Source organism: Cryptomeria japonica, chromosome 7, assembly GCF_030272615.1.
Source record: "Cryptomeria japonica chromosome 7, Sugi_1.0, whole genome shotgun sequence".
Classification (NCBI taxonomy): Eukaryota; Viridiplantae; Streptophyta; class Pinopsida; order Cupressales; family Cupressaceae; genus Cryptomeria; species Cryptomeria japonica.
In genome coordinates, this window is record NC_081411.1 from 855,103,080 (window position 1) to 855,126,904 (window position 23,825).

Consider the following 23,825-nt stretch of genomic DNA (forward strand, 5'->3'; position numbering starts at 1 on the left):
GAATTTCCTTTAGAAATCCAAGAATCAAGGTCAGTATAATGACGGAATCACAGTCAAGGATATCATGCATAAGAAGATTAAGCATAGACATCATGGAATCCAAGTCCAAGACAAGTAATTTCAAGGTCGAGCATCATCAAGAAGAAAAACAAGGTGAATTTGGGAATGTCCAGATATGAGAGTGAAACGTGATCAAGGACATTGTGATAGTTTCCAAAGAGTTAAGAAAAGTTAGAAACTTGATCACCAATGATGATGCAATTTGGGAATATGATTCATCATGATCAGTCAAACTAGAAAAGTCGTGTGTCAAGAGATATTGCTCAAAAGGCAAAGACTTCTCTGCGATGATCTACAAGATGAGCATGATGAGGTGGCACCTATTCATCATCAATCAATCAAGAAATGCCGCATCACTCGTCCAAGTTTAATGTACCTGACTCATCCTACAAAGCAAACAACTACACTATACATGTGGCACTACATCAAATATTGTTCTACATAGCTAACCTCATTTCTCATTGGTCCACATTCAAGGAAGGACATGTGTCCTATGTATTGTAATTTTCTTATTGATAGAAGAAGATTAGTTGTAACTAACCTTAATTAGGGTTTCATCATGTTATCTCGGGCATTGATCTTAGATCCATTCAGTTGTATTTCGAATGTCTTTATAAGGCATTACCTTTTCATTTGTAAGGGTTAAAAGTTAGAGGTCTATAATTAGGAAGCAAGTAAAAGAGTAGGTTGAGTAGACAGAGATTGTTGCCAAGGCTTGATGGAATAAACATACTATTTTCATTGAAGATATGGTGGATTTGGTGTGTTATTTCAACACATTGCATGGTTTCTACCTCTCAAAGCATTAAAATTTGCTGATTAGTTAAATGGAAAATCATATTGTTGATTCATCGTGAAACGCAAATGTTCATACCATTTGGAATTTGTTGATTGCAAATTGGAATGCATGGTTACGCCAAACTTATTTAAAAGCTTAACTCCAATTGCTTTATGCTCATTGTACATGGTGTTGGTGTGCATAAGTGATATGAAAATCGTTCGCTTATCCTTAGGAGATTGCACCATCTTTGTGTAGTTGTTTCCTCATGGTGAAGCAAAGCTTGGTCTGCTTTCATCATGTCATCAATCATTTTTACATTGTTAGGTGTTAGCTTAGATTTCCTATCCCTTTATTCCTTTTGATATTTATTTTCCATGTGAGTTAAGTTAGATTCCATGTTCGAGTTAAACGTAAGTCCCTTTGTGATTACCAGCAAGATCACATCATATACACTGAGTCTATCTAGAATATAAAGTCAATTGTTTGCATTGTAAACCTTGCAGATTGCCTTATTTGATCATATTCTTTAGCATGTGAGGTTTCTTTGTTCAAGAGAGGATAGGTATTTTATTCTGTGTTTGAGGTGTCCTAAAAACACATCAACACAACTTACCTGCAACTAGTGTATCCCCTTCAAAAACTACCTTAAAACTATTTGACCCGACAATAAACATGAAGGAAATAAAAAGCATCAACCATAAACTATCCATCTCTACTCATGATTGCAATTTGCAAGATGTATGGCCTAGTAGGGAGGTACGGCTAGTAGGTGAGGCAATGGTACAGCCTCATTAAAAACTCCAAGTTCTCCAACTGAAAGCTCAAACAAACAACATTAGCAAGCCAAAATGATTAATTAGAAGATGTCAAATACCTCCATACTTGTAGTAAAAAACTGAAACTTCACTTCAGCTCACAAGTGATTCCTAAATGAAATCATTCCAACCATCTTGGGGGTTTTTGTCCCCAAAACCATTATTTTTGTTGGTGAAATTAATTATTCGTGTTGGATATATTTACACCTTACTTAAGTTTACTTAGGATAATGCATTTCATAGTAGTTTGGGTATGAGACACTTAGGTGTTTGTGCCACATTGGGATAGTGTGTGTAGGAGAATTTCCACCTTTTGTGGTCTTATCTTGTTGTTACATTCCACATTCGATGGGTGATCCACCTCATGTGGAATATTATATTGTTTCTCCTACCTACCACACCTATCTCCTACGTACCCTTGTTTCCCATTGAGCCACATGTCATGTTTGTGTGCTCACATATCCATATAGCCTTTCCTATATAAGCAGGCTCATATTCATTGTATTGATTGATTGATAATCCAGTTGATCAGTATTTTCATCTTGATAGAAAATAGTTTATTCCTATCATCTATTTTGTCTCTCTCTATTGTACTTTTCATTGAGCTCTTGATCTTGCCAAAATCTCATATGGTATCAAAGCCTAAAGGGCTTCATTGATTTGTCTTTTGGAGACATTTTGGAGGCTTCAATTTTCGGATCTCGAGAGGATACATTTTTGGGAGCGTCATATACAGCGTTTTGGGCATCACCATCGCATCCAGGAGGCCTATTTCATAAAAAATCAAGTATAAAGTTGGCCTATTTTGGTGAGGGAAAAAATTTCGCCAATCTTGCTATTATTGTACGGATTTTGTTTTTTTAACTTTCTGCGAAATTTATTTTTAAAAAATATTTTCTTAAGTTCGCGGAAAAGTTTTTTTTCATTGTGGGCAAATATTCTTTAGCAAAAAATTTATTTAGAAAAATAAAAATAAAAATTCAGGGGGTTCCCCCTTCCCCCGAACCCGTACTCCTAAATCTTTTTGCAGGGGTCGTACCTAGCACTATTCGTAGAGCCATACCACCTGCGGCTCCTTCTGGTGTCCTCTCCGCCAACGTGTGTTTCTGCAGCCCCTGCACATCATCTTCGGTCGGTCCCGCCACATCCTCGGGCTTCTCTGGCAGCTCCACGCCCGTTCACCATTGGCCGCCCACAAACCTTCGACCGCTTTGACAACTGTGCGCTGCTTTCCATAGCTGTCGCTTTCCCTACTAGCAATCTCCACCGCGCCCACTTTGGCCACCCACGTGGCCACTGTTGCACTCTCCTCGGCAACCTACGTGGTGCCACCGCCGAAACCTCGTCTCCTACTACCTGGACGTCACGACGCTGCCACTCCGTAAGGGACAAAACCTACTTGACCTGACAAGTCATCTGCCAACGGAGCGTACGGCCCCAATCAGCAGTCCACGTTAGTGCCACGTCATCTTGTACGGAACCATTTTTTTGCACCACGTCATCATGTTCATACAGTACGAACAACACGCAGGGTGGAGTTGAACTTCTCGCGACGGCCAGATGGACGTCAAATTTAAGGTTGTTTGCTGACGTCAGCAGTATTTTGAAATTTTTTAAGAAGATTTATCATGGAAGATTAAGGCATGGAGTAAACTAATGGAAAAAGGACTCATTCATTATGTAAATGGAACTATTACAACACCACCTGATCCTAATGCTCAAATTGAATGGCTCACTAAGAATGCTATGGCACTTGGAACTCTTAGAAAGTATGTACTAGACGACCTCATTTTTCACATTGATAAGTGTACTACAATCAAAGAGGCTTGGGATATTTATGACGAATTGTATGGTCAAATTGATGAGATTAAGAGCTACAAGCTTGATAGTGAACTCCCAACATTGGATCCCAAGGATTTTGATACAATCCAAGGTTACGTCACAAAAGCAAATGAGCTAAGAGCAAAGCTAAAGGATTGTGGAATTGACAAAAAGGCTGCTCAATTGGTTTATAACTTGTTGGACAAGCTTCCTTCACAGTATGCAGCCTTTGTATATAGCTTTCACACCCATAGGTTAGCTCAAGGTTCCTCTTACACTTCTCCCTCATTTGATGCATTCACGGAGATGTTGATACTTGAGCAATCTAACTTGACCAATATGGGGATTCTCAAATCTTCAAAGTCACAAGCATTGGTGGCTATCAAAGGGAATCAAAGCAATCAAGGGAAAGGCAAGAACCAAAAGCAATCTAAGTCTAAACCACAACAAGATGGAGCACAATCATCCTCTCCACAAGAAGATGATTCTACTTCCTCACCTAAGAGGAAATCATCTAAGGACAATCTTTTTTCTACAAATTGCAAGAAGTCAGGACATGATGAATGTCGTTGTTACAAGAAGGATATTGATGAGTTGAAGAATCTTCTTGAGAAGAACAAAATCTACCTACCTTCCAGAATGTCTACATTGGCTTCTTCTTCCAAGGAAAAGGATAAAGGAAAGGATCACTCTTTTGGGACAGATAAAGGTAAGGAACAAGCTCTTTGTGCTACTACAAGTCATGATTCAGGGAGATGGCTTCTAGATTCAAGGGCTTCTCATCATATGGCATCTTCGCAGTCTATGTTCTCTTCATTTGAGCCTTGCCACATGACGCAGATTTTGATGGGCAATCATACATACATGGATGTGATTGGGAAAGGATCTATTGCCATTGGGGATAACTCCTTCAATGATGTGTTGTGTGTACCCCATTTGACAAACAATCTTCTCTCCATTTATCAAATCACACATGAGGAAACAAGAAAAACTGTGGAGTTCACACCTGATTCAGTTATCATTAGAGACTTGGAGACTAGAGCTATCATTACAACTGGGGTGGTTGATCATGCATCTTAGTTGTACTCCTTTTCACATTTTGATCCTATTGATGAGGTTGATTCTTCCTATGTTGATGATTCAGATTTTGAGAACTTTGGGTACTTTAACTTGGGGATTCTCACATGTGACCTCGTTCTTGAGTCTTCTATTTCATCTCCTATTGATATCACATCACCTTTTGCACTTGATGATGCAGCTAGTGCGACAGTTTTGCCTTCGTGTGATTTATTGCAGTGGGATATTTCATGTCTTCCAGCTTAAGTTCATTGGGATGACTACTTGACAGACATTGCAGGTTTGTTTGTGGAGTCCTACATTGCAGATTTCGGAGACATCATTGATAAAATTCATCTTCTCTTTGATGAGGATGATCCTTCTTCGATTGTTGCGAGGGAACACTCTGACCCTCTTGTGCATTGTCTACATGACCATTCTTTCAAGGTTGGTATGATTGTTGATACTTTTGTACAACAGTTGGAAGAGGTCTCTTTATCCTTACAGGAGACATGTGAGTCTTTGGATATTGTTCTACATTCTTCTCCACTAGATCTTGGAGTGCCTTTTTCAGCAGTGTGGAGCAGTTCACCACCTTTGGAAGGGGTATCTTTCAGCATCGACATGGGGACACTTGAGCAGTTTTCAAAGATTCCATTCATCTTGAGTTTTTTTCCTACATCTTCCCTTCATGACTGGGGAGATTTCATGGATACACCTTTGGTTTTGTTTCTTCCTAAGGGGAGGAACATTGTTCGATGTTCGTGGAGAAATTTCTTCATACATCATCGAGCTTCTATCATTGGTGTAGATTCTACATTGAGGGGGGGCTACCTAGTCTCTCTTCTTCTTCTCTCATATGGGGGGGACTTTTTCCTCACAAGGGGTTTTGTTCCTCACACACTTCCATGAGAGTTCTCTTGTATAGTTTTCATCTCTCTTTTGGGGGAGGATTTTTTCCCACTGGGTTTATCTCTTTCCCCGCTTTCTGAGAGATTGCATTGGTTTGCGTGCATTTGCATTTCTACGTGGGTACCTAACATGGCCTAGTAGCTGGGACCCATCTTGCATTGCTTAGTTGCATTGTAGATTTAAGTGCATTCCCCTAAATTGCACTTAAGGGGGGGTGTTGGTGTAATTAATTACTCATGTTGGATATAATTACACCTTACTTAAGTTTACTTAGGATAAGGTATTTCATAGTAGTTTGGGTATGAAACACTTTGGTGTTTGTACCACATTGGGATAGTGTGTGTAGGAGAATTTCAACCTTTTGTGGTCTTGTCTTTTTGTTACATTCCACATTCGATGGGTGATCCACCTCATGTGGAATATTATATCGTTTCTCCTACCTACCACACCTATTTCCTACCTACCCTTTTTTATCATTGAGCCACATGTCATGTTTGTGTGCTCACATATCCATATAGCCTTGCCTATATAAGTAGGCTCATATTCATTGTATTGATTGATTGATGATCCAGTTGATCAATTTCTCATCTTGATAGAATACAGTTTATTCCTATCATCTATTTTGTCTCTCTATTGTACTTTTCATTGAGTTCTTGATCTTGGCAAAATCTCACAATTTTCAAGAGAATTTTTGTCCTCAAGAAAATCAAAGATGAACATAGGTTCTCTCCTATGCAGAAGCAAATATCATAACACGTCTAACCTCAACGATGAGATCACAATCTTCTTTTATAACACACTAGAGGAAATCAAATATCAATTTTCTCTTTTCCTTCCAAAAGCTCTTTTTTTCAAAATAATAATGATCTTTTTATTTGAACAAAGTCCCACTTGGCCTAGTTGCCCCCTTCAAGGCACCAACTACAACACTTTTTTTTCATTTGTTAATTATACCCTAGTTGCCTTTTTTATTTATTCTCCTTAAAAAAACTTAAGTTATAACTATTTAATAGTTTAATTATTCACTCAATTTGTGAAAAGCATAAAAATGAGATGAATATGAATTTTTTACCATACCATAATGCTTCTAAGGACTTAGAATGTGAACTAAAGCAACTTAGCATCATTCTAGGAATAGTTTGCTTCTCCAAGAAGTTTTGAGAGCTCCTCAAAGGACGGAACCACGTCCTAAAAGCATCATGAGGCTTACCAAGGTCACATGAACTCACTTTCATAAACAAAAGTATTGCTTGATCAGTCTTGTGCTCTCTAACAAAGGTTAAGTCCTCCCTTGCACACCAATTAGCCACGGGAAAACTCGAGAAATAGACTAATTGTTCTCAAACCGATTATGCTTGAGAATGAGACATTACACAACCAAAAGTAATTCTTTGAGCTCCATTAGCTTTATGCACAATAAAATAAGCTTCTAATTATTTAATCCATGAATCCAATATTTCCATTTTAATTTTTTAATCATGAGGCTCAATTTTAACTTTAATCTCAAACCTAAATGGACTCATTTTATTAGCATCTATATTAAGCTCATTCAAAATTACTTTTCTTTCATATCATCCACGATAACATCACATTTCTTTGACATAGCTTTAACTAACTAGCCAATGCAAGTTTTCTCTTCTTCCATTTTATCTTGTTTCCTACTCGTGCTCCTAGTTGCTACCTCAACCATTCCTAAGTTTCCATGATGCCTATCATGTGGCCTCCTAGTGTTGTCACTTGTGCATGCAACTTGTCCATGGCTTCACTTTGAGCTCTTGTTAGAGTCATGCAAATCCTTCAACAAATCAATAAAGATTAAATTGCTTTGATACCAATTTGATCTACAAACTCATAACTTATTGATACATAACTAACCAAATTTTCTTACTATCTACTTACTTGCAAATAGTCAAAGAAAAATCATAACACAATATTTTTATCATGCAAAACCTTTAATGTGAAGGAAAAACCAATCCCTTTAGTAAGGGCAATGTGCCTTGACTACCTCCTTTTATTAATGGTGAAGAGATATAGTAAGTGGCAAATCTTCCTTTTTGCTTCTATTACTTGTCCTACAATGAACAAAAACATACATAACTCTCAATTCCATAAACACTAATTATTTGAATGGTCATATACACGCTTTATTTATAGATTTCGAATGCACAATTGAGCTTTTCCTAGCTTAGTTGAACTAACATCTATATTGTTTAAATTGTGAGTTTGATGTTGGTACAAGTGCGCACATTAGGTCACCTATGTTGTCATCTACTTAGTTGTGAGCTATTGTCTATTCCTATTACAATTTACACTAGTATCAAGCATTTGTCCTTTATTTGTAATGTGTTCCCTGTTCCTGTTTTCCTATTTTTGTACGTTTCTAAATCCTTTTAGATCACATTTCCTCTGACCCTTATTTATGTTTATAAAATTGATATTTTTTAATTGCTCTAGATAAAGATCAAATTTGTATACCCATTCATTTCTCGTTAGGTTTAGTTTTATGCCCATTCTCAGAGAATGTCTTAATAAATGTGAGTTGAAACATAATACTGTGTCTCACTTGTGGGCCGCCAATTGATTTAACAATTTATGCAAAATAATAGTATTTCAAACCTTGAAACACAATAAAAAATAAATTATGTTCCACATAGGTGACATTCTCAACATACATGTATGTACCTTAAAAAAATTGTGATAACTTTTTCCCTCCAAATACATGGAAAAATTTGATTAGACACAAATTGTTCATTCAAAGCCTTTTTTTATAATCAAAGACATTGTGACATGAACTATAATAAGAATGTAGCCCTCAAAGCAAGTTTTTTGAGAACATATAATTATTTTCTATTTTCTAATAAAAATAGGTTTCTTAAAAAAACAAAGACCTTGATCAATACATTTAATAATAGCAAACAATTAAAAATTTTGAAAAGAAGACCATTGTTTGTATTGATGCCTTTCTTTCAAAATAATGATATTAATTAATTTGGGTATATACAAATAGAGTTGTGTTAAAAGGAAATGTATCTAAATTAATAAATGTTCTCATTTTAAAAATTATAATAAACAAAATATAGAATTAAAACAATAAAAATGTTCTATGTTTAATATTAAGATATTGATCTAAATATTCTATAGTTTAAGAAAATATATAAAATAAGATTGTATCTCAAGTTATGCATCATTAAGAAAGTATAATCAATAAATATATTATGAAATTATAGAAAAATAAACATTTAAAATAGGAGATTGAAAAAATTAGAAATACAATGTGAAAAGAAAATATTACAAATCATTGGTTTACATTATCTTCAAAACCTTTAGGGTCTGTTTCTTATAATTGAACGAAATTAAAAAAATTAAAAAATGGTTTGCAATGTCCACTTACCAAAAAGTGAGACACACATATATGCCTTCACCCATGTACATATTGACAAATGGCATAATCTTATGAAAAAATTCATTCCCTGGGACTCTTACTCATCCCTATACACATCAATCCCCATAGATTATCCAAGCCCTATCCCTATATACACATATCTTATACATTAACTCAAACTAAACATTAATTAAACTTATCCATACACCTATTCTAATTTATTTTTTATCCACCTATATCTAATCATTTGCCTTTCCAAGGTCATTTCCATGATCACAAGACTAAGAAGTTCATTCCCTAAGGCTCTTACTCACCCCTATACACACATCCCCATAGATTATCCAAGAACTATCCTATATACCACATATCTTGATACATTAACCCAAACTAAACATTTATTATACTTAAATCCATACACCTATTCCAATTTATTTGTTATCCACCTATATCTAATCATTTGCCTACCCAAGGTCATTTCCATGATCACAAGATTGACCATGCCTTTTCAAAATTCAAATTCAAATTTGATTGACTCCCACATATTCTACTAGCCATTATAAGTTTCTCAAATACATATTTGCAAAATTTGCTATCATGAATGTGAATTTGTATGTAAAGGCATTCTTTGCACTCTTTTCATCTTAAAAGCATTTAAAAAGTAATTAATAGTAGACACTTCAACTTGGTGCATAAAAAGGAATAATAAATTTGTATACATCATCTTTGGGCACTTGCATGTTGTCTTTGATCATTGACACATGTTTTCAATATTGGCTTGAGTGAACATGTCCCCTTGCTACATAACAATCACCCTTCCAAGGTATTTCTAAACACCACATATCCTCATGTATCAATATATAGAAAAGCAAATAGAGATCTCTTAAGCGAGTAATAAAAAAGAAAGTACAAAAAAACAAATAGAGATCCCTTAAGTGAGGAATAAAAAAAAGTACACATTGAACAACATCAAATTCTATTATATAGAATGAATCCACAACCATAAAACAAACCCAACCCATGGACTCACCCTAGAGCAAAGCAAAGATTTAGTGCATGATACCAAGCTTTTATTAAGTTAGAAACAATTAAATTCAAAATCTTTATCAAAGGACATTCATTCTTTCATCATAAAGCTAAATGGTTTCCCTATTGATTATATTTACTTTTGTAACTTACATTAATCCAAAACTATCATTACTAAATTTAAATTAATCTATCCTTATTTACATATATCATATCGATTTATCCTAAATTGACATTAGAAAAAGGTTAATTTCTTTTAAGCATTCATTCAACTAATATTAAGTATACATATAATATTTAATACTAAGATATGGTTTCATATTGTATGGGCAACTTTAATATAAAATTCATTATTATTTGGTATGTAACTATTATTTTTAATTATGTTGAAAGAGGTAACTACAATGGTAGCAAGGGGTGAAGTGTAATAGTGTAAGTGTGTTAACAATAAAAGACAAATAAAATATATGACTTACATACAAAAAGTTTAATAACTATACAAAGTATTTGTGTGCATGGTTTTTTTCATTTAGCTTATAATGAATAAAATAATTTTAATGAAATGACTTTAGTAAATAGTATGAATAAAATTAATAGACATATAAACAGTATAAAAATATGTAATACATAATTTATTTGAAATTTGTATAAATAATAAAATAGTATCCAAGATTTCGAATTTAGGTAGAAATAAAATTTTCACTATATTTTAGTAGATAGTATAAGTATTTTATATATTAAATAATGCATTACATTTAAATATATAATACTTCTAAAAAACCAAATAAAAAAAATTAAATATAGAATAATAAAAAGTAATAATTAATGAAATTATTTGAAATGTGATGTAATTTCATGAGTTTAAAAAATAAAAAATATATATATATAACTTTTAAATTGTTTATATTGAATTTTTTCATCATAATTAAATAAACAACTTAAATAAAATAAAATTATCTTTAAATCTAATTAAAAATAATATCTTTTTTTTTATCGATAAAAGTATAGTATATTGCTTAAAATAGAAAAGATTTACATCCAAAAAGCAGATAGACAGTCTACCACAACATGGGGTCTCGCCCCTACTACAAAAAGGAACCCGACTAGACACCACCCCAACAAGGCCAACAACCACAAAAAAGGCCCCTTACATACACAACCCCCACCAAAAGGAGGCCCCGATTGACCAAAATTCCTAATTACCAAACCACCCCAAAGCCTCATCCCTTGAAAAATTTGGGATACCCTTGCTGGGCTCTGCCTCCTACAACACGCTCCTTCCACCTGGCACCGTTCCTGGCCTGCCCCCCTCAGAGATCCACGCTCCACCACCTTCGTCTGCTTCTTTGGAAGCTGATGTCGGACTAGAGGCCTCCCATCCTCATCCAGAGGGGCCTCAGACCGAATTGGGGTCACCTTCCCTTGAATTTTCACTCGCTCAGTCGGCCTCAGTTTACACACAAAATCCACAATCTCGCCCCAACCTTTCCTTGCATCCTCCATCTACAATGCAACCAGCCGGGAAGCCGACCAAATGACAAACGGCTGCAACGCCCCACCAACCACTCCAATCCTCCGCCACGGCCCTTCCATCTACTTCAGCCCCTCGCCAATGGCAACTCGATCCACCACTTCTTGCAAGCCACCTACCCATTTAGGACTCAACAATAGAGAGGTAACTCATTGCACTTCCTCCGTCGACTTCCCCAACTGCAAAGCCAAGGCAACAAACAGCGACGAAATGTTAAGGTTTGTTCTCAACCGCCAGTCCAACGTTAGGAATTCTTCCCCAAACAACAACCTCACAGCCCTCCAAAAATCTTCCCCATCCACTCTGAAGACATTTGTCAACCTATTCCTCGAGATCAGGCCACGAAATGTAGGCATTTGCCCTTCCGACATCAAAGAAAAGTTAGCTTTCATCCTAGCTCGCAACTACTCCAAAACCTAATCACACTGCCAACCACCAAACAGCCACTGCAAAATGCTGAGGACGAAACACAAAGGCCTTTAAAAACCACCATCACATGTCATGATTACTCCACATGCATCGCAGAAAACTAAGCATCATCGCCAGTCACTCACACCGATTGCCTCCATCATCGTCCATCACTGCTAGGCCACTTGCAGTAACGTCGTAGCTCACACACCACGAGGATCATTACTTCCCACAGGTCTATGGCTACAAATGGTCATTTCACAAACAAGCTCGGGTTCACTTTTCTAAAATAAGCCATCCAACTAAAATCAAAATCATGAGAACTAAAATTTCTAAAGTCCTCGAACAATTTAAACTTATGTTCCAAGGAGCCATTCGCTTCCACATTTGAAAGTTTGTCAGCTTCCAAGTTAGCTTCCCGAAGGACATGAGACACTTTAAAATCTTCAAAACCTCCCAACAGAAGTTGCATTCTTCGAACCATCTTGTCTAAGTGCCACGCCTCCATTCGGCCTCGAGCTATCCCATTCACCACAATCTGAGAATCTCCCTCCAAATGGAGTTTCATCACTCCCAATTTCTTAGCCATGAGAATGGCTTCTAAAACCGCTTGACACTCAGCAACATTGTTCGAACCATCCACCAATCTTTTAGCACTAATGGCCAGAGTATTGCCCCAATCATCTTGAGCAATAGACCCAACTCCAGAGACCCCTAGGTTGCCCCTCGACGCATCGTCGAAATTTATCTTAATCCACCCCTTTTTTGGCGGAGTCCACTCTGGAATTGATTCACCCTTACTCTAAGGATTAACCCTCAACAACCCATTAACAGGCCAAAAATAATATCTTTTAAATAAATAAAATTCTATTATCTTATGAATTTTGATTAATAAGAAATTATTAATATAGAATAAAATTTTGATTAATAAGAAATTATTAATATAGAATAAATTACATATATGTTTTTCTAAAATAAATTACTATTAAATAAATTTAATTGAAATAACATATTTATCTTTTAAAAGATTCATGTAAATAATGTTAAGAAATACTAAAGACAAATATACTAATATTTAATAAATTCAATAATTCAATGGATATTGAAATCAATGCGGCATCCATACAAATTATATTTTAGAGGAGATGGAGGAGGCTTAAAAACAAAAAAGAAAACACTTGTATCTACTTACATTCTCATAGATATTTATATGTAGAATATTCAAATCACTTTTTAATTAAATATATTTTTATATTAAATGCAATTTTAAAAATTGATTTTATTATCTTATTTAGTTATTTTCAATGGATTTCTGTTTGACCTATGAACATTATTAAAATTGAAATATAAAATTGACATATAACCATTATTGAAAAACAAACATTCGTTCGCTTCGTATAATAAACAGATGGGAAATGAAAAAGTTAAAAACATAAGTTCGTAGAGTGTGACACGAATGTTTTAACGAATTTCAAATTCTGTAATTGTCACCGATCGTTTCGGTGGTCAGCAATTAAAATTGAAAAGAGAGTGAGGGAGGTAGGTTATCCACTCCATCTCCCACTTGGTTTCAGATAAATGCTCAACCAATTTAGTTAAATTTTGTAATTTGCTAAATGATTAAATTTTGGGTTATTGAACTTTTCACCACTAAAATGACTGAAAAAAATGGTTAACTCTATTTAAACATTATTGGTTTTCATATTCGATAGTAATTCTATATTTATAATATAAAAGTGAGATAATTATTTAAATCTATGAAACCTAGTTTTAAATTATTTTACAATTGATGATTAAAATTGATCTTTAAATTAAATTTTTACACATTTAAGATATATAATGAAATATTTTTTATTAGGATGATTACAAATTCTTTTAAAGATTATGGTTGTATATTATGAATAGGAAAAAAAAATTGTTTTGAAAAAGTAATAATTTTGATAGGATTACATTTCATATCTAAATTATTTAATATTACATATATTCACAAAAAATGAAAGTCAGTGGATATAAAATCATACAACTATAGTCAAAACGAGGCAAAGCCTAGAACATAAATTATAGAAACAAATAAGCCGCTAAATGGCTAATGCAAAAGCAAAGGGGGCAAGAGGAGGATTTCAGTCATCCGACTTTCCCTATACATCAATGGGTTCTATATCCACAAGAGGGCCCCATCCATCATCATTCTTTTCTTTATTTTTCTTCTTCTTTAGTAGCACCAGTTAGCAAAATGACAAGAGCCAAATAAGGAAACTAGTTGGAGTCATAGCAGCTAGAAGCACCACTATTAGGTCACCCAAGAGTTTCTATATTTCTTTTAATTTCTAATTACTCCTATGTCAAATTTAATTACATACTTGTGGTAAAATTTAAAACAAATCACTAACAATAATGTAAATATATATTCAAAATATACAATCTTTGATCTATTAAAAGGCATTTTTAGAATTTTTACAAAATGTTTGTAATACGAGAAAATTCACAAGAAGATAAGCTTTTAATTTATTTTTTGACATATCATTTTGAGTGAACAGTATTCGGCAAAACTAGCATATAGTAATTACTAAAAACATTGTTGGATTTAGCTGTGAAGCCACCCAAGATCAATGTGACTGAAGAAAAGCAAGACAAGAATACTAAGATAATCAAAACTCAGCACTTCCCCAGCATTGAACTAGACTCATAATCAACTGAGCTAGTGATCTCTTAGCATAGGGAGAGGTGAGGGTAGTATATATATAGCAAAACAAAGGCATATAATTCCAAAAGGATTAATAACTCTTAACAACCTAAAATAGGAGGAATTTTTACCTACTTGGTAAATGTCAAATACATGGTTATGGCAACTCAGGTAAAAACAAACAAATGGTTATGGGGAAGTGGCTAATAAATCAAAAAGAGGGTGTGACATTCAACTACCCAATTGTGGGTGTGAATGACACGTGATTGTAGGATTATGCGACATCTCCTCATATTAACCATTATAATATAACCTAAGCAAGCTTAATAATGTGTGTAAGAAAATAATAGGGTAACACCCCCCTTAAGCATAGCTTGGGTGGATAAAAAGACACAAAGATGGGTCTCGACAACAAGGCCATGTTAAGTACCCACGTACAAAACAATCTCTCAAAAACGGAGTAAAGGAGAAAACCCAATGGGAAAAAATTCCTCCCCAAAGGTGAGAAAAGAAAACAAATTTTTCCCAACAGAAAAAATTCCATGCAAGGAGGAAATCCCCTCCAAATTAGAAAGGATAAAAAAGGCTATGTAACCTTCCCAAAAGTAGTCAACTATACCAATGGTTGATGCTTGAAACTAGATGTAGAAGATGGACCACAATCGTCGAAAAACATTCCTCCACTAAAGAAGAAACAAAACCAAAGGTGTATAAAGACTATCTTCCCATTCCTAAAAGGGAAGATGTAAGAAGAAAGTGTGCAATGTATGAAGTATTTGAAAACTACTCATGTGTCTCCGTGTCAATGCCAAAAAAATGTCACAATCAAATCAGGCATTTTAGACCAAACTAATGAAGATGACACTATAGAACCTAGTAGAGATGTATGTTGAACAAGATCCAAAGACTTCAGTATCTCCTCTAACGATAATGGTGTCGCCTCCAAATGATGCTTAAGAGTATCCACATTCATTTCAAACTTTGATGAATGATCATGTGGAGAATGAACAAGAGGATTCAAATATTCCTCCACAAGAAGTAAAGAAGAATCAACTTCATCACAAAGAAGATGAAAGTCATGAATAGTGTCTCCCAAGTCTCAAATATTAGACTCCATAAACAAACCTGCAATGTCTATCAACTATTCATTCAATGGAACCATATATGGAAGACAATGTATTTCCTGTTGCATTGAATCACTAGTAGCCATGAATGTAGAAACATAAGTATCCTCCGAAGCAACAGTAGATGTAGCAGAAGGAATACAAGGCTCAAGAATTGGATTTGATGTAAGAATACCCAAGTTCAAGTAACCAAAGTTCTCCTCAAAATCAAAATTCACACTAGGAGTGTGATTAATAGCCAAAGGATCAGAACCATCATCATGTGAAAAGTCTATAAAGGTATATAACTGAGATGCATGATCAACCAATCCCAATAGAAATTATGTCTCTGCTTTGGACAAGTCTCAAATAATAACTGAATCAAGTGTGAATTTCACAATCTTCCTTGCTCCACCATGGATGATCAGACAGTTGGAAAGAAGATTGTCTGACAAGTGAGGTACACACAAGACATCATTGAAAGTGTCATCCCCAATATCAATAGAACCTTTCCCAATTACACTCATGCAGGTATTATTTCCCATCAGAATAGGTGACATAACACAGGGCTCAAAAGAACAGAACATAGACTCTGTTGAAGCCATATGATGAGAAGCTCCAGAATCTAGGAGTCATCTCCCTGATTCACAACAAAGAGCTTTACCTTTATTTTTAGTTGTTTCATAAGCAAGTCTTGCATGACCTTTTACCTCAATAGATCCAAACTATTTTGAATTAGAAGAAGAAGTTGACTCAGACATTATAGAAGGTAGATCGGTGTTGTTCTTCTTAAGAAGATGCTTCAATACATCAATATTATTCTTACAACAAGAATGTTCTTCGCATCCAGTCCTCTTGCAATATGAACAAGCAAACTTCTCCTTCTTAGATGAATCATCATTTCAAAACGATTTATGTTGTGCTTGATCTGTTTGTAGTTTTTTCTTAAAGTTATTTTGTTTCTTGTTAAAGTGTCCTAACTCTTTTTGTCCCTTAGGCTGATTAGCCAAACCAATAGAAAGAAGCTTTAGTTGTTCATGTATCAACATCTCTGAAAAAGATGCAAATGAAGGCTTAACATAAACCAATCTCATAGTTAGGCTGTGAGTATGTAAGCTCGAAACAAAAGATGAATATTCGGGACCCAGTTTGTTCAAAAAAATTGTAGATCAACTGAATGTCCTTTCTCTCAATGCCACATTCTTTACATTGTGCTCTCAAATCATTAAGTTTAGTTATGAAATCTTGGATGTTGTCAAATTTATTGGGATCAAGACTCATCAAATCATTATCAATCAAATAGCCTCTAACTTCATTTGTTGTAACATACAGTGTTTTTAACTTTTCCCAAGCTTTATGTGAAGTCTTGCATGCTTCAATTTGAAACATTAGATCAAGGGAAACAAAACTACAACGACATCCAAGAGCTTTTGATTGTTCAAGCATTCATTTTATCTTTTCCTTATCTTCTACGAGTTCAACTACCTTTTTTTGCTCAACATATGGAGTATACCCTAGTTGCATTAGTGCATTCCATGCATGTTGATGCCAAGTAGCATAGTTATATGGTGTAAACAAAAGAACCTTAGAATGATCCATGTGAACAAGAAAAGAAGAGCGCAAACAGGTAGATAAAAAACACACAGATCAAGAGAGACCCTCCCTTTTCCACTCAATTAAGAATCCCCCCCAACAAAAATGATTGTGGCACTTTATAGATTAGTGTGTTTACAATGTTGGAGTTGTTTTCCAAAGTTTTACAATGTTTGAAAATGGAATCAAATATTGAAAGTATTGTTGCAAATGTGATGTTGATGGTGTTGATGCGGTTGTCATTGATGTCAAAAAACTGTATTGGTATTTGGTTTTCTGAGTTGGTGATCCGGAATATGTCTCCCGAACCGTATGGTGCTCTAGATGATGTTCAGTGGTGATTGGTAATTGATAGTGTTATTTATGATCCGGATTTATATGTTTTCTAGATATGGTGTTCATTGCTTGGATTCATGTATATCTTGGTTCCATTCTTGTGTTGCTAAGTTGAGAAAGTGTTATTTTGGGTCTAGTCCAATCCGGAATTGGAGATTGTGCAACGACATTTGTGTAGCGTATGAATTTATTTTGGCTACAATATCTATGATGGACATGTAACGTTTTGATCTTACCGATGAATTGTGTTGTGGTGTGGTCCACTTCTCATTCCTTTCCACCACAGAAATGTTTAGTGTGGACCTATTTTAAATTATGTTTGACCGACTTGGAAGGTTATGTAGTCAGAAGGACAGTATAAGTATAGGATGATCATAATGAATGATGTATGGAAGATATGCGAGATTGAAAAGTTGAATCTGACTATTGATTGATGTGAGAAGTTGTGCGAAGGTGTGTGGTGTGCTATTAGGCACCGAAGGCTATTCCGACATTGTTGTTTGTGGCAGTTGTATCACAATGGTGGATTTTCTTTTCTTTTTTTCTCTTCCGACAGTGAGCCCTCCTGCAGTGAGCATTCTAACAGTGAACCACCTTTGTAAAAATTACCTTAACCGGTGTCACCCTAACAGGTGTTATATATTGAGAACTAATATTCTTTGTGGTTTTTCACTTCGTGGGTTTTCCACGTCATATCTGGAGTTCACTATGTATGATCTCTTTGTGCATGTGTGTGCTTTCAAGTTTACATTTGTTCATGTTAAATAATCTATAAGTTGGCCATTTTGGATCTGTGGAAGAATTAAAATTGTATTGACAATGGACTCATCCCCCCCTCTCAGTTGTTCGCACATTCAACAAGTACAATACAATCTCAAAATGAGAACCTCAAACCAACACCAATCCATAGTGCTAAAAAAAATATCAACTTTCAAAAAAGAAGCACCTAGATCCGAGGTGATATATGAAAGTTACATCCATTTGAAGTTGCAAAAATTGGTATTGTCCTTCAGATCTAATGAGAAAACTATGGAAAAATAGGATCACTTGAGCAAAACTTAGGTCCACCACTACATAGAGCATCAAATTTTACCCCAAATCAAAAAAATTGCACTCAAAAACTCCTTCGTATGCCCAAGATATTGCTCTCTGAAGTTTCTAGATGCAAAACTAAAAATTGCAATTGTTACGAGTCAAGGTTTGCAAAACATAACACCTTTGCCAAATTTAGCTGATCGTACTACATGCAAGTGGGGCCAATGGCTCTACTTGCTACAAAAATTTGCCTCAAATTTGACTATTTTTCCAAAACCAACAAATTGATAGTCGATTTTAACATTTTTGGGCCTTTTGGACATGATGGCACAATCAGTTTGGCCTCAAAATGCCCCGACAAATCAGCTACCCTTTGAATCTAGTTGTGAAACCTCTACTTCAAACCTTCATAAAATTTTCATCGTGTGCAATTTAGACAAAACAAAAGGCAATTCTGACTTTCTCGGCTACTTTGAACTCAATTGTGAGCTCAATTTTGCTCCAAGAAGCCCCTAATTTACCTGCACTTATAAGAAAGAAACAGGAACCCCCCAAAAATTATAATTCCTTCAAACATTTCCGATTCTCAATGCCATCATTGAATGCAAGAGATCATAATTTTCTTTCAATTATAATATGCTCTAGATTCTTAACATGCTGGTAACCCACAACTCACAACTAGCTTTGATACCATGTTGGATTTAGTTGTGCAGCCACCCAAAATCAATGTGATTGAAGGAAAGCAAGACAAGAATCCAAAGTTGATCAAAACCTAGCACTCCCCTAGCACTGAACTAGACTCGTAATCAACTGAGCTAGTAGCAAAATATGGGAATATAATTTTGGGAAATTAATAACTCCCAATAGCCCAAACTAGGAGGGAGTTTTACGTACTTGGTAAATGTCAAATACATGGTTATGCTAACTGAAGTAAAGACAAACAAATGGTTATGGGGAGGTGGCTAATAAATCCAAAGAGGGTGTGACATTCAACTACCCAAATGCGGGTGTGAATAACACATGTGATTGTAGGATTATGACACATGTCCTCATACTAACCATTATAATATAACCTATACAAGCTTAAAAATGTGTGTAAGAAAAATAATTGTTCCCTAACATAAGAGAAAATAAACATGTCTAAATGTGCATGGTTGGAATTTGAAGAAACACTTTTGAGCAAAAAAATTGAATCCGTCTAGGCCTCTTAACATTTACCATCATTTCAATTAAACATGTTTAGCGTGAATGAACCCTAAATTTGTCTAAAGTGCACTAAAACTTTGAAATTTGTATTTGTAACATAATTCTACACTTTACTAAACCATACTAACCAATTTAATTGTAGAGAAGAAAAGTGCATATACAACTTTTGGGTAGATGTCTTGGATGCATGATTTTAGAACATATTTCAGTATATTGACACACTCCTGGATCTAAGACCCAATCCAACACTCAATTATACCAAGTCACTCTATTCAGAACTTGTCTAACCTAGTTTTCAAAATATATAATTTATCCTAGAAATTGTTGTAACTACAAATCTATCCCCCAAATAAGATCATTGGCCTCACGCATGTCCCTCTCTTTCAAATTTGAATTACCACATTCCTAGGATTTGATTGATACCCTCCAATTATATGCCCAAACTTTAATTATATGTCCAACTTTAATTATATGTCCAAGATTGTGTATACAAAGACATCATCCTAAGACACTAATCATTAAAATCATATAATCACATAATTATAAGATAACATTTGCAAGAGCATATAGTATCTTCTTTTTTATAGATAAATTAGTCGTTAGTCGACATTTTTCAAGCATCAACAATGATCAATGTCTACAATCAATTAAATAAGACTAATTTCTTAACCACACTCTAAAGATACTCTTTTACACAACCACTTTTTAGCTCACATCAACAATAATCATTCTCTACAATCAATCAACTAGCATTTTGCTTATTTAGCACTATTCAAGGATACTTTTTAACCTAATCACTTGTCACCTTATAGTGGATTACAACAATATGAGTAAGTGTATATCTAAACCGAAAGTTATCATTGGGCTAAGCAACCACATCTAAGAGATTCCATTCAACAAAGTCACTTAAGTGTTGAGCCTAGCGCAAAAATACCTATTAAAGTTTAAACCTTATTGAATGATTTTTTTTATAAATACCTATAAGGATTTAAATCTTATTGAATGATTTTTTTTTATCACATACCATCATCCTCACCAATTATACTCAACCAATTGAATTACAACTCTTTATATATATTTTCCATGACCATTATTATCATTGAATCTTCTAGTAATAACAAAGTCATCAAAGTAGTAACTTAATTACCTATTTAAAATATAAGAACACGTTCAATTTATCGGGAGGGTCGCACACGAGATACATGTGCGTTCTTGTCAGATGTGATGAAACTGGCTGATAACGATTTTTATAATTCCATACATTATAGCCAGAGCTTCATAGCCGCACGTAAGATCCCGAGACTTCAACGCCTACCAACAAAAGAATCCATCGTGATCTTTAACATTTATTGATATTCCTTTCGCAGAAATTTACCCAATTAGAAAGATCATGTGAACGGACAATTATTTAAGTCCCTTCGGCAGATATTCCCATATTAGAAAAATCATGTGAACCGACAACTAAGTCCCAACTTGCACTAAAATACAAGTGGAAACGTCAACTCTTCGTCTGAGCGTACGTGATTTTAAAAGTGGAAAAGAAGTTAAATAAAAAAAAAATGCACTGAAGATCCAAAGGACTAATAAACTCGCTACATCCAAAGGACTACTAATTCGCTACAGGAAATTCCCAGACCCAAGGCTGTTAAAAACCAAATATATTTTTTATTCCGCCTTCTTAAAGTTTTAGATAAAGAATAACTCTGGTTCGGTCAATTAATAAAATTTTAAAGGCTATCTTGTAAAGCAGATAAGAGTACCCTCGCACAGTAAATTCAACTGTTATGCGTATAAAATAAAAATTTCTTCCGAAAAGAACTATAACCAAGCAAGGATCTGCAACTTCCTTCACAAATTTTAGAAAATAAACATAGATCGGTATTAAGTCAAACAACTAGACTAATTGGCAGCCACACAGTACCTAAAATTTTTAATTGAAAGGTTATTTTGATATGGCGCTTCTGGTTTAAATTTGATGACAAAATAAACAAAAATTTTAAATCAGAAGCACTCAGATCAATGATTATGGACTGTGGAGACATTAAAGAAGAAGAATGAATGAAAGAAAGAAATGAAGAAATGAAGAAAGAACAGCTCGGTAAAAATGCTCCGGCATTTGCTAACAGTCATTCACCCCGTTCCACATGAGTGTTACTGAAGATCCAAGGGACTACTAAATTCCCTACAGGAAATTCCCAAACCCAAGGCTGTTAAAACAAAAAATATTTTCTAATCCGCCTTCTTAAAGCTTTAGATAAAGAAAAATATCTGGTTCGGTCAACTAATAAAAATTTAAATGCTATCTTGTAAATGAGAGAAGAGTACCCTCGCACCTGTAAATGTAACTGTTAAGCGTATAAAATAAAAATTCTTCCGAAAAGCAGAATTAAAACCAATCAAGATTTACAACTAACTTCACAAATTTTAGAAAATAAACATAGATCGGTATAAATTCAAACAACTAAACTAATCGGAAACCACACAGTACCTAAAATTTGAAATTGAAAGGTTATATTGATCCGAACGCTTCTAGTTTCAATTTGACGACAAAATAAACACAAAATTTAAATCACAAGGACTAAGTTCAATGATTTTTTTAAAAAAATATCTCTGATTTAAAGGTTATCTCGTAAAAAGATCAAAATAAACGCCCGCGCTTCAAATTCTGGGGTTTTCTACTTTCAAGTTTATGTAAGCTAGATTTCGCCATTAAGTTCTGTCAAAAAACTTGTACGGAAACAAAATGCAAAGGAACAACGCTTACAAAATTGTAAAAAAACGTACCTAAAATTTACAAAATTGAAAAGAAGCGTACCTAAAACTTTCTCCTGAATATACTCTTCTTTGCTCGCAGCGCTTACATCCATATTCTCCACTGGCTTATAAACTCGCCCTTTCTTCCACATTTTGAGCGAAACTGAAGCAGAAAAGGATACAAAAAGCTCCGAGCTTCCTTAAGCCCTGCAACTCCGATGTGAAATTCAGTCACTGACGAACAAGAAACTTCACGCCACAGAGTAATGTGCTGGATAGCAGGGAACTTAAAGAGTGGTTCGTACCGACTGCCATGGCTGCTTGAGTGAATGTAGTTTTTTATATCCACTGTAATTGCATACCTACTCGCCTTGAAGTAGTTGGAGATTAAATTCGAAGAAATTTGAGACGATTATTTTAACCGACAATAGGGCGGACCAAGACATAATGTTGTGGTTGTTTAATTCTGCTGCCCCTTACCCACCACAGTGCTGTGAATGTAATGTTCCCTTTGTGCAAAAATAATTGGAGGTTTCAATATTTAGTTCATTGACCTACGTGACATTACCGCGCCGAACCGCGCCGATGAAGTATTTATTCCCCATTAAATAGCGTTGATATTTGAGTATGTCAATGTGGTTATTCCAGTTATTTGATTGGATTTGAATTATGAATTGTTCAGGTGTCTACAACATGACTATGTTATTATATCAATTGTTACTATATTATCAATTGCACTTTGGTGTGTAATGGGTACGTCGAATATAAGATGGGGAAATTAAAAAATAGCAATAAAAACATTAAATGGTATAGTATAGGTCCTATGGAATCAATGAAACAAGATTGCAATGTTAGAATTTGTAATATATATAAAAATAAAAATATGATAAAGTGCAAAAGCAAATTGATAAAATGGAATACTTTTTTTTAATATGTTAAACCATTTCAATGATTCATCGTATCGAGATAATTGTTTAATGAGCAAAATCAAGTAGAATCGATTAAATGAAGATTGAGATGTTAGAATTTGTAGTATTTAAAGGAAGATTGAGATGTTAAAATTTGTAATATAGATAAACATGAAAATATGATAAATGGTCAATATTGTTCACCTCTTAAATAGTAGTGGGTAATAGAAGAAGTGATAATCGACAAAGTGACATATTGCAAGATGTTTTTTTAAAATAAGTTGAACAAGTTTTATAATTTACCAGCATGTAGAGATCATTCATTTTTCAGCAACATCAAATCTTTGAAATAAATGATAGGTAGATTGATATGTTAGGCCCAAACCATTCTTTTGAAGATTTCACACATTGTTGCAAA

At 34.5% G+C, this 23,825-nt stretch overlaps 1 protein-coding gene across 2 annotated transcripts in view; it reads right to left on the minus strand.

The window, feature by feature from the left end:
• The window catches only part of LOC131028940 (fatty acid amide hydrolase), a 176,558-nt gene extending 153,545 nt beyond the window's left edge, over positions 1 to 23,013 (minus strand). For both annotated transcript variants that reach the window (XM_057959317.2, XM_057959318.2), the window contains exon 1: positions 22,561 to 23,013. In XM_057959317.2, coding sequence (XP_057815300.2) covers positions 22,561 to 22,651 — 91 coding nt within the window. In that variant the 5' untranslated portion in view covers positions 22,652 to 23,013. The remainder of the gene's footprint in view (positions 1 to 22,560) is intronic.
• Between the last annotated feature and the right edge of the window lie 812 nt (positions 23,014 to 23,825).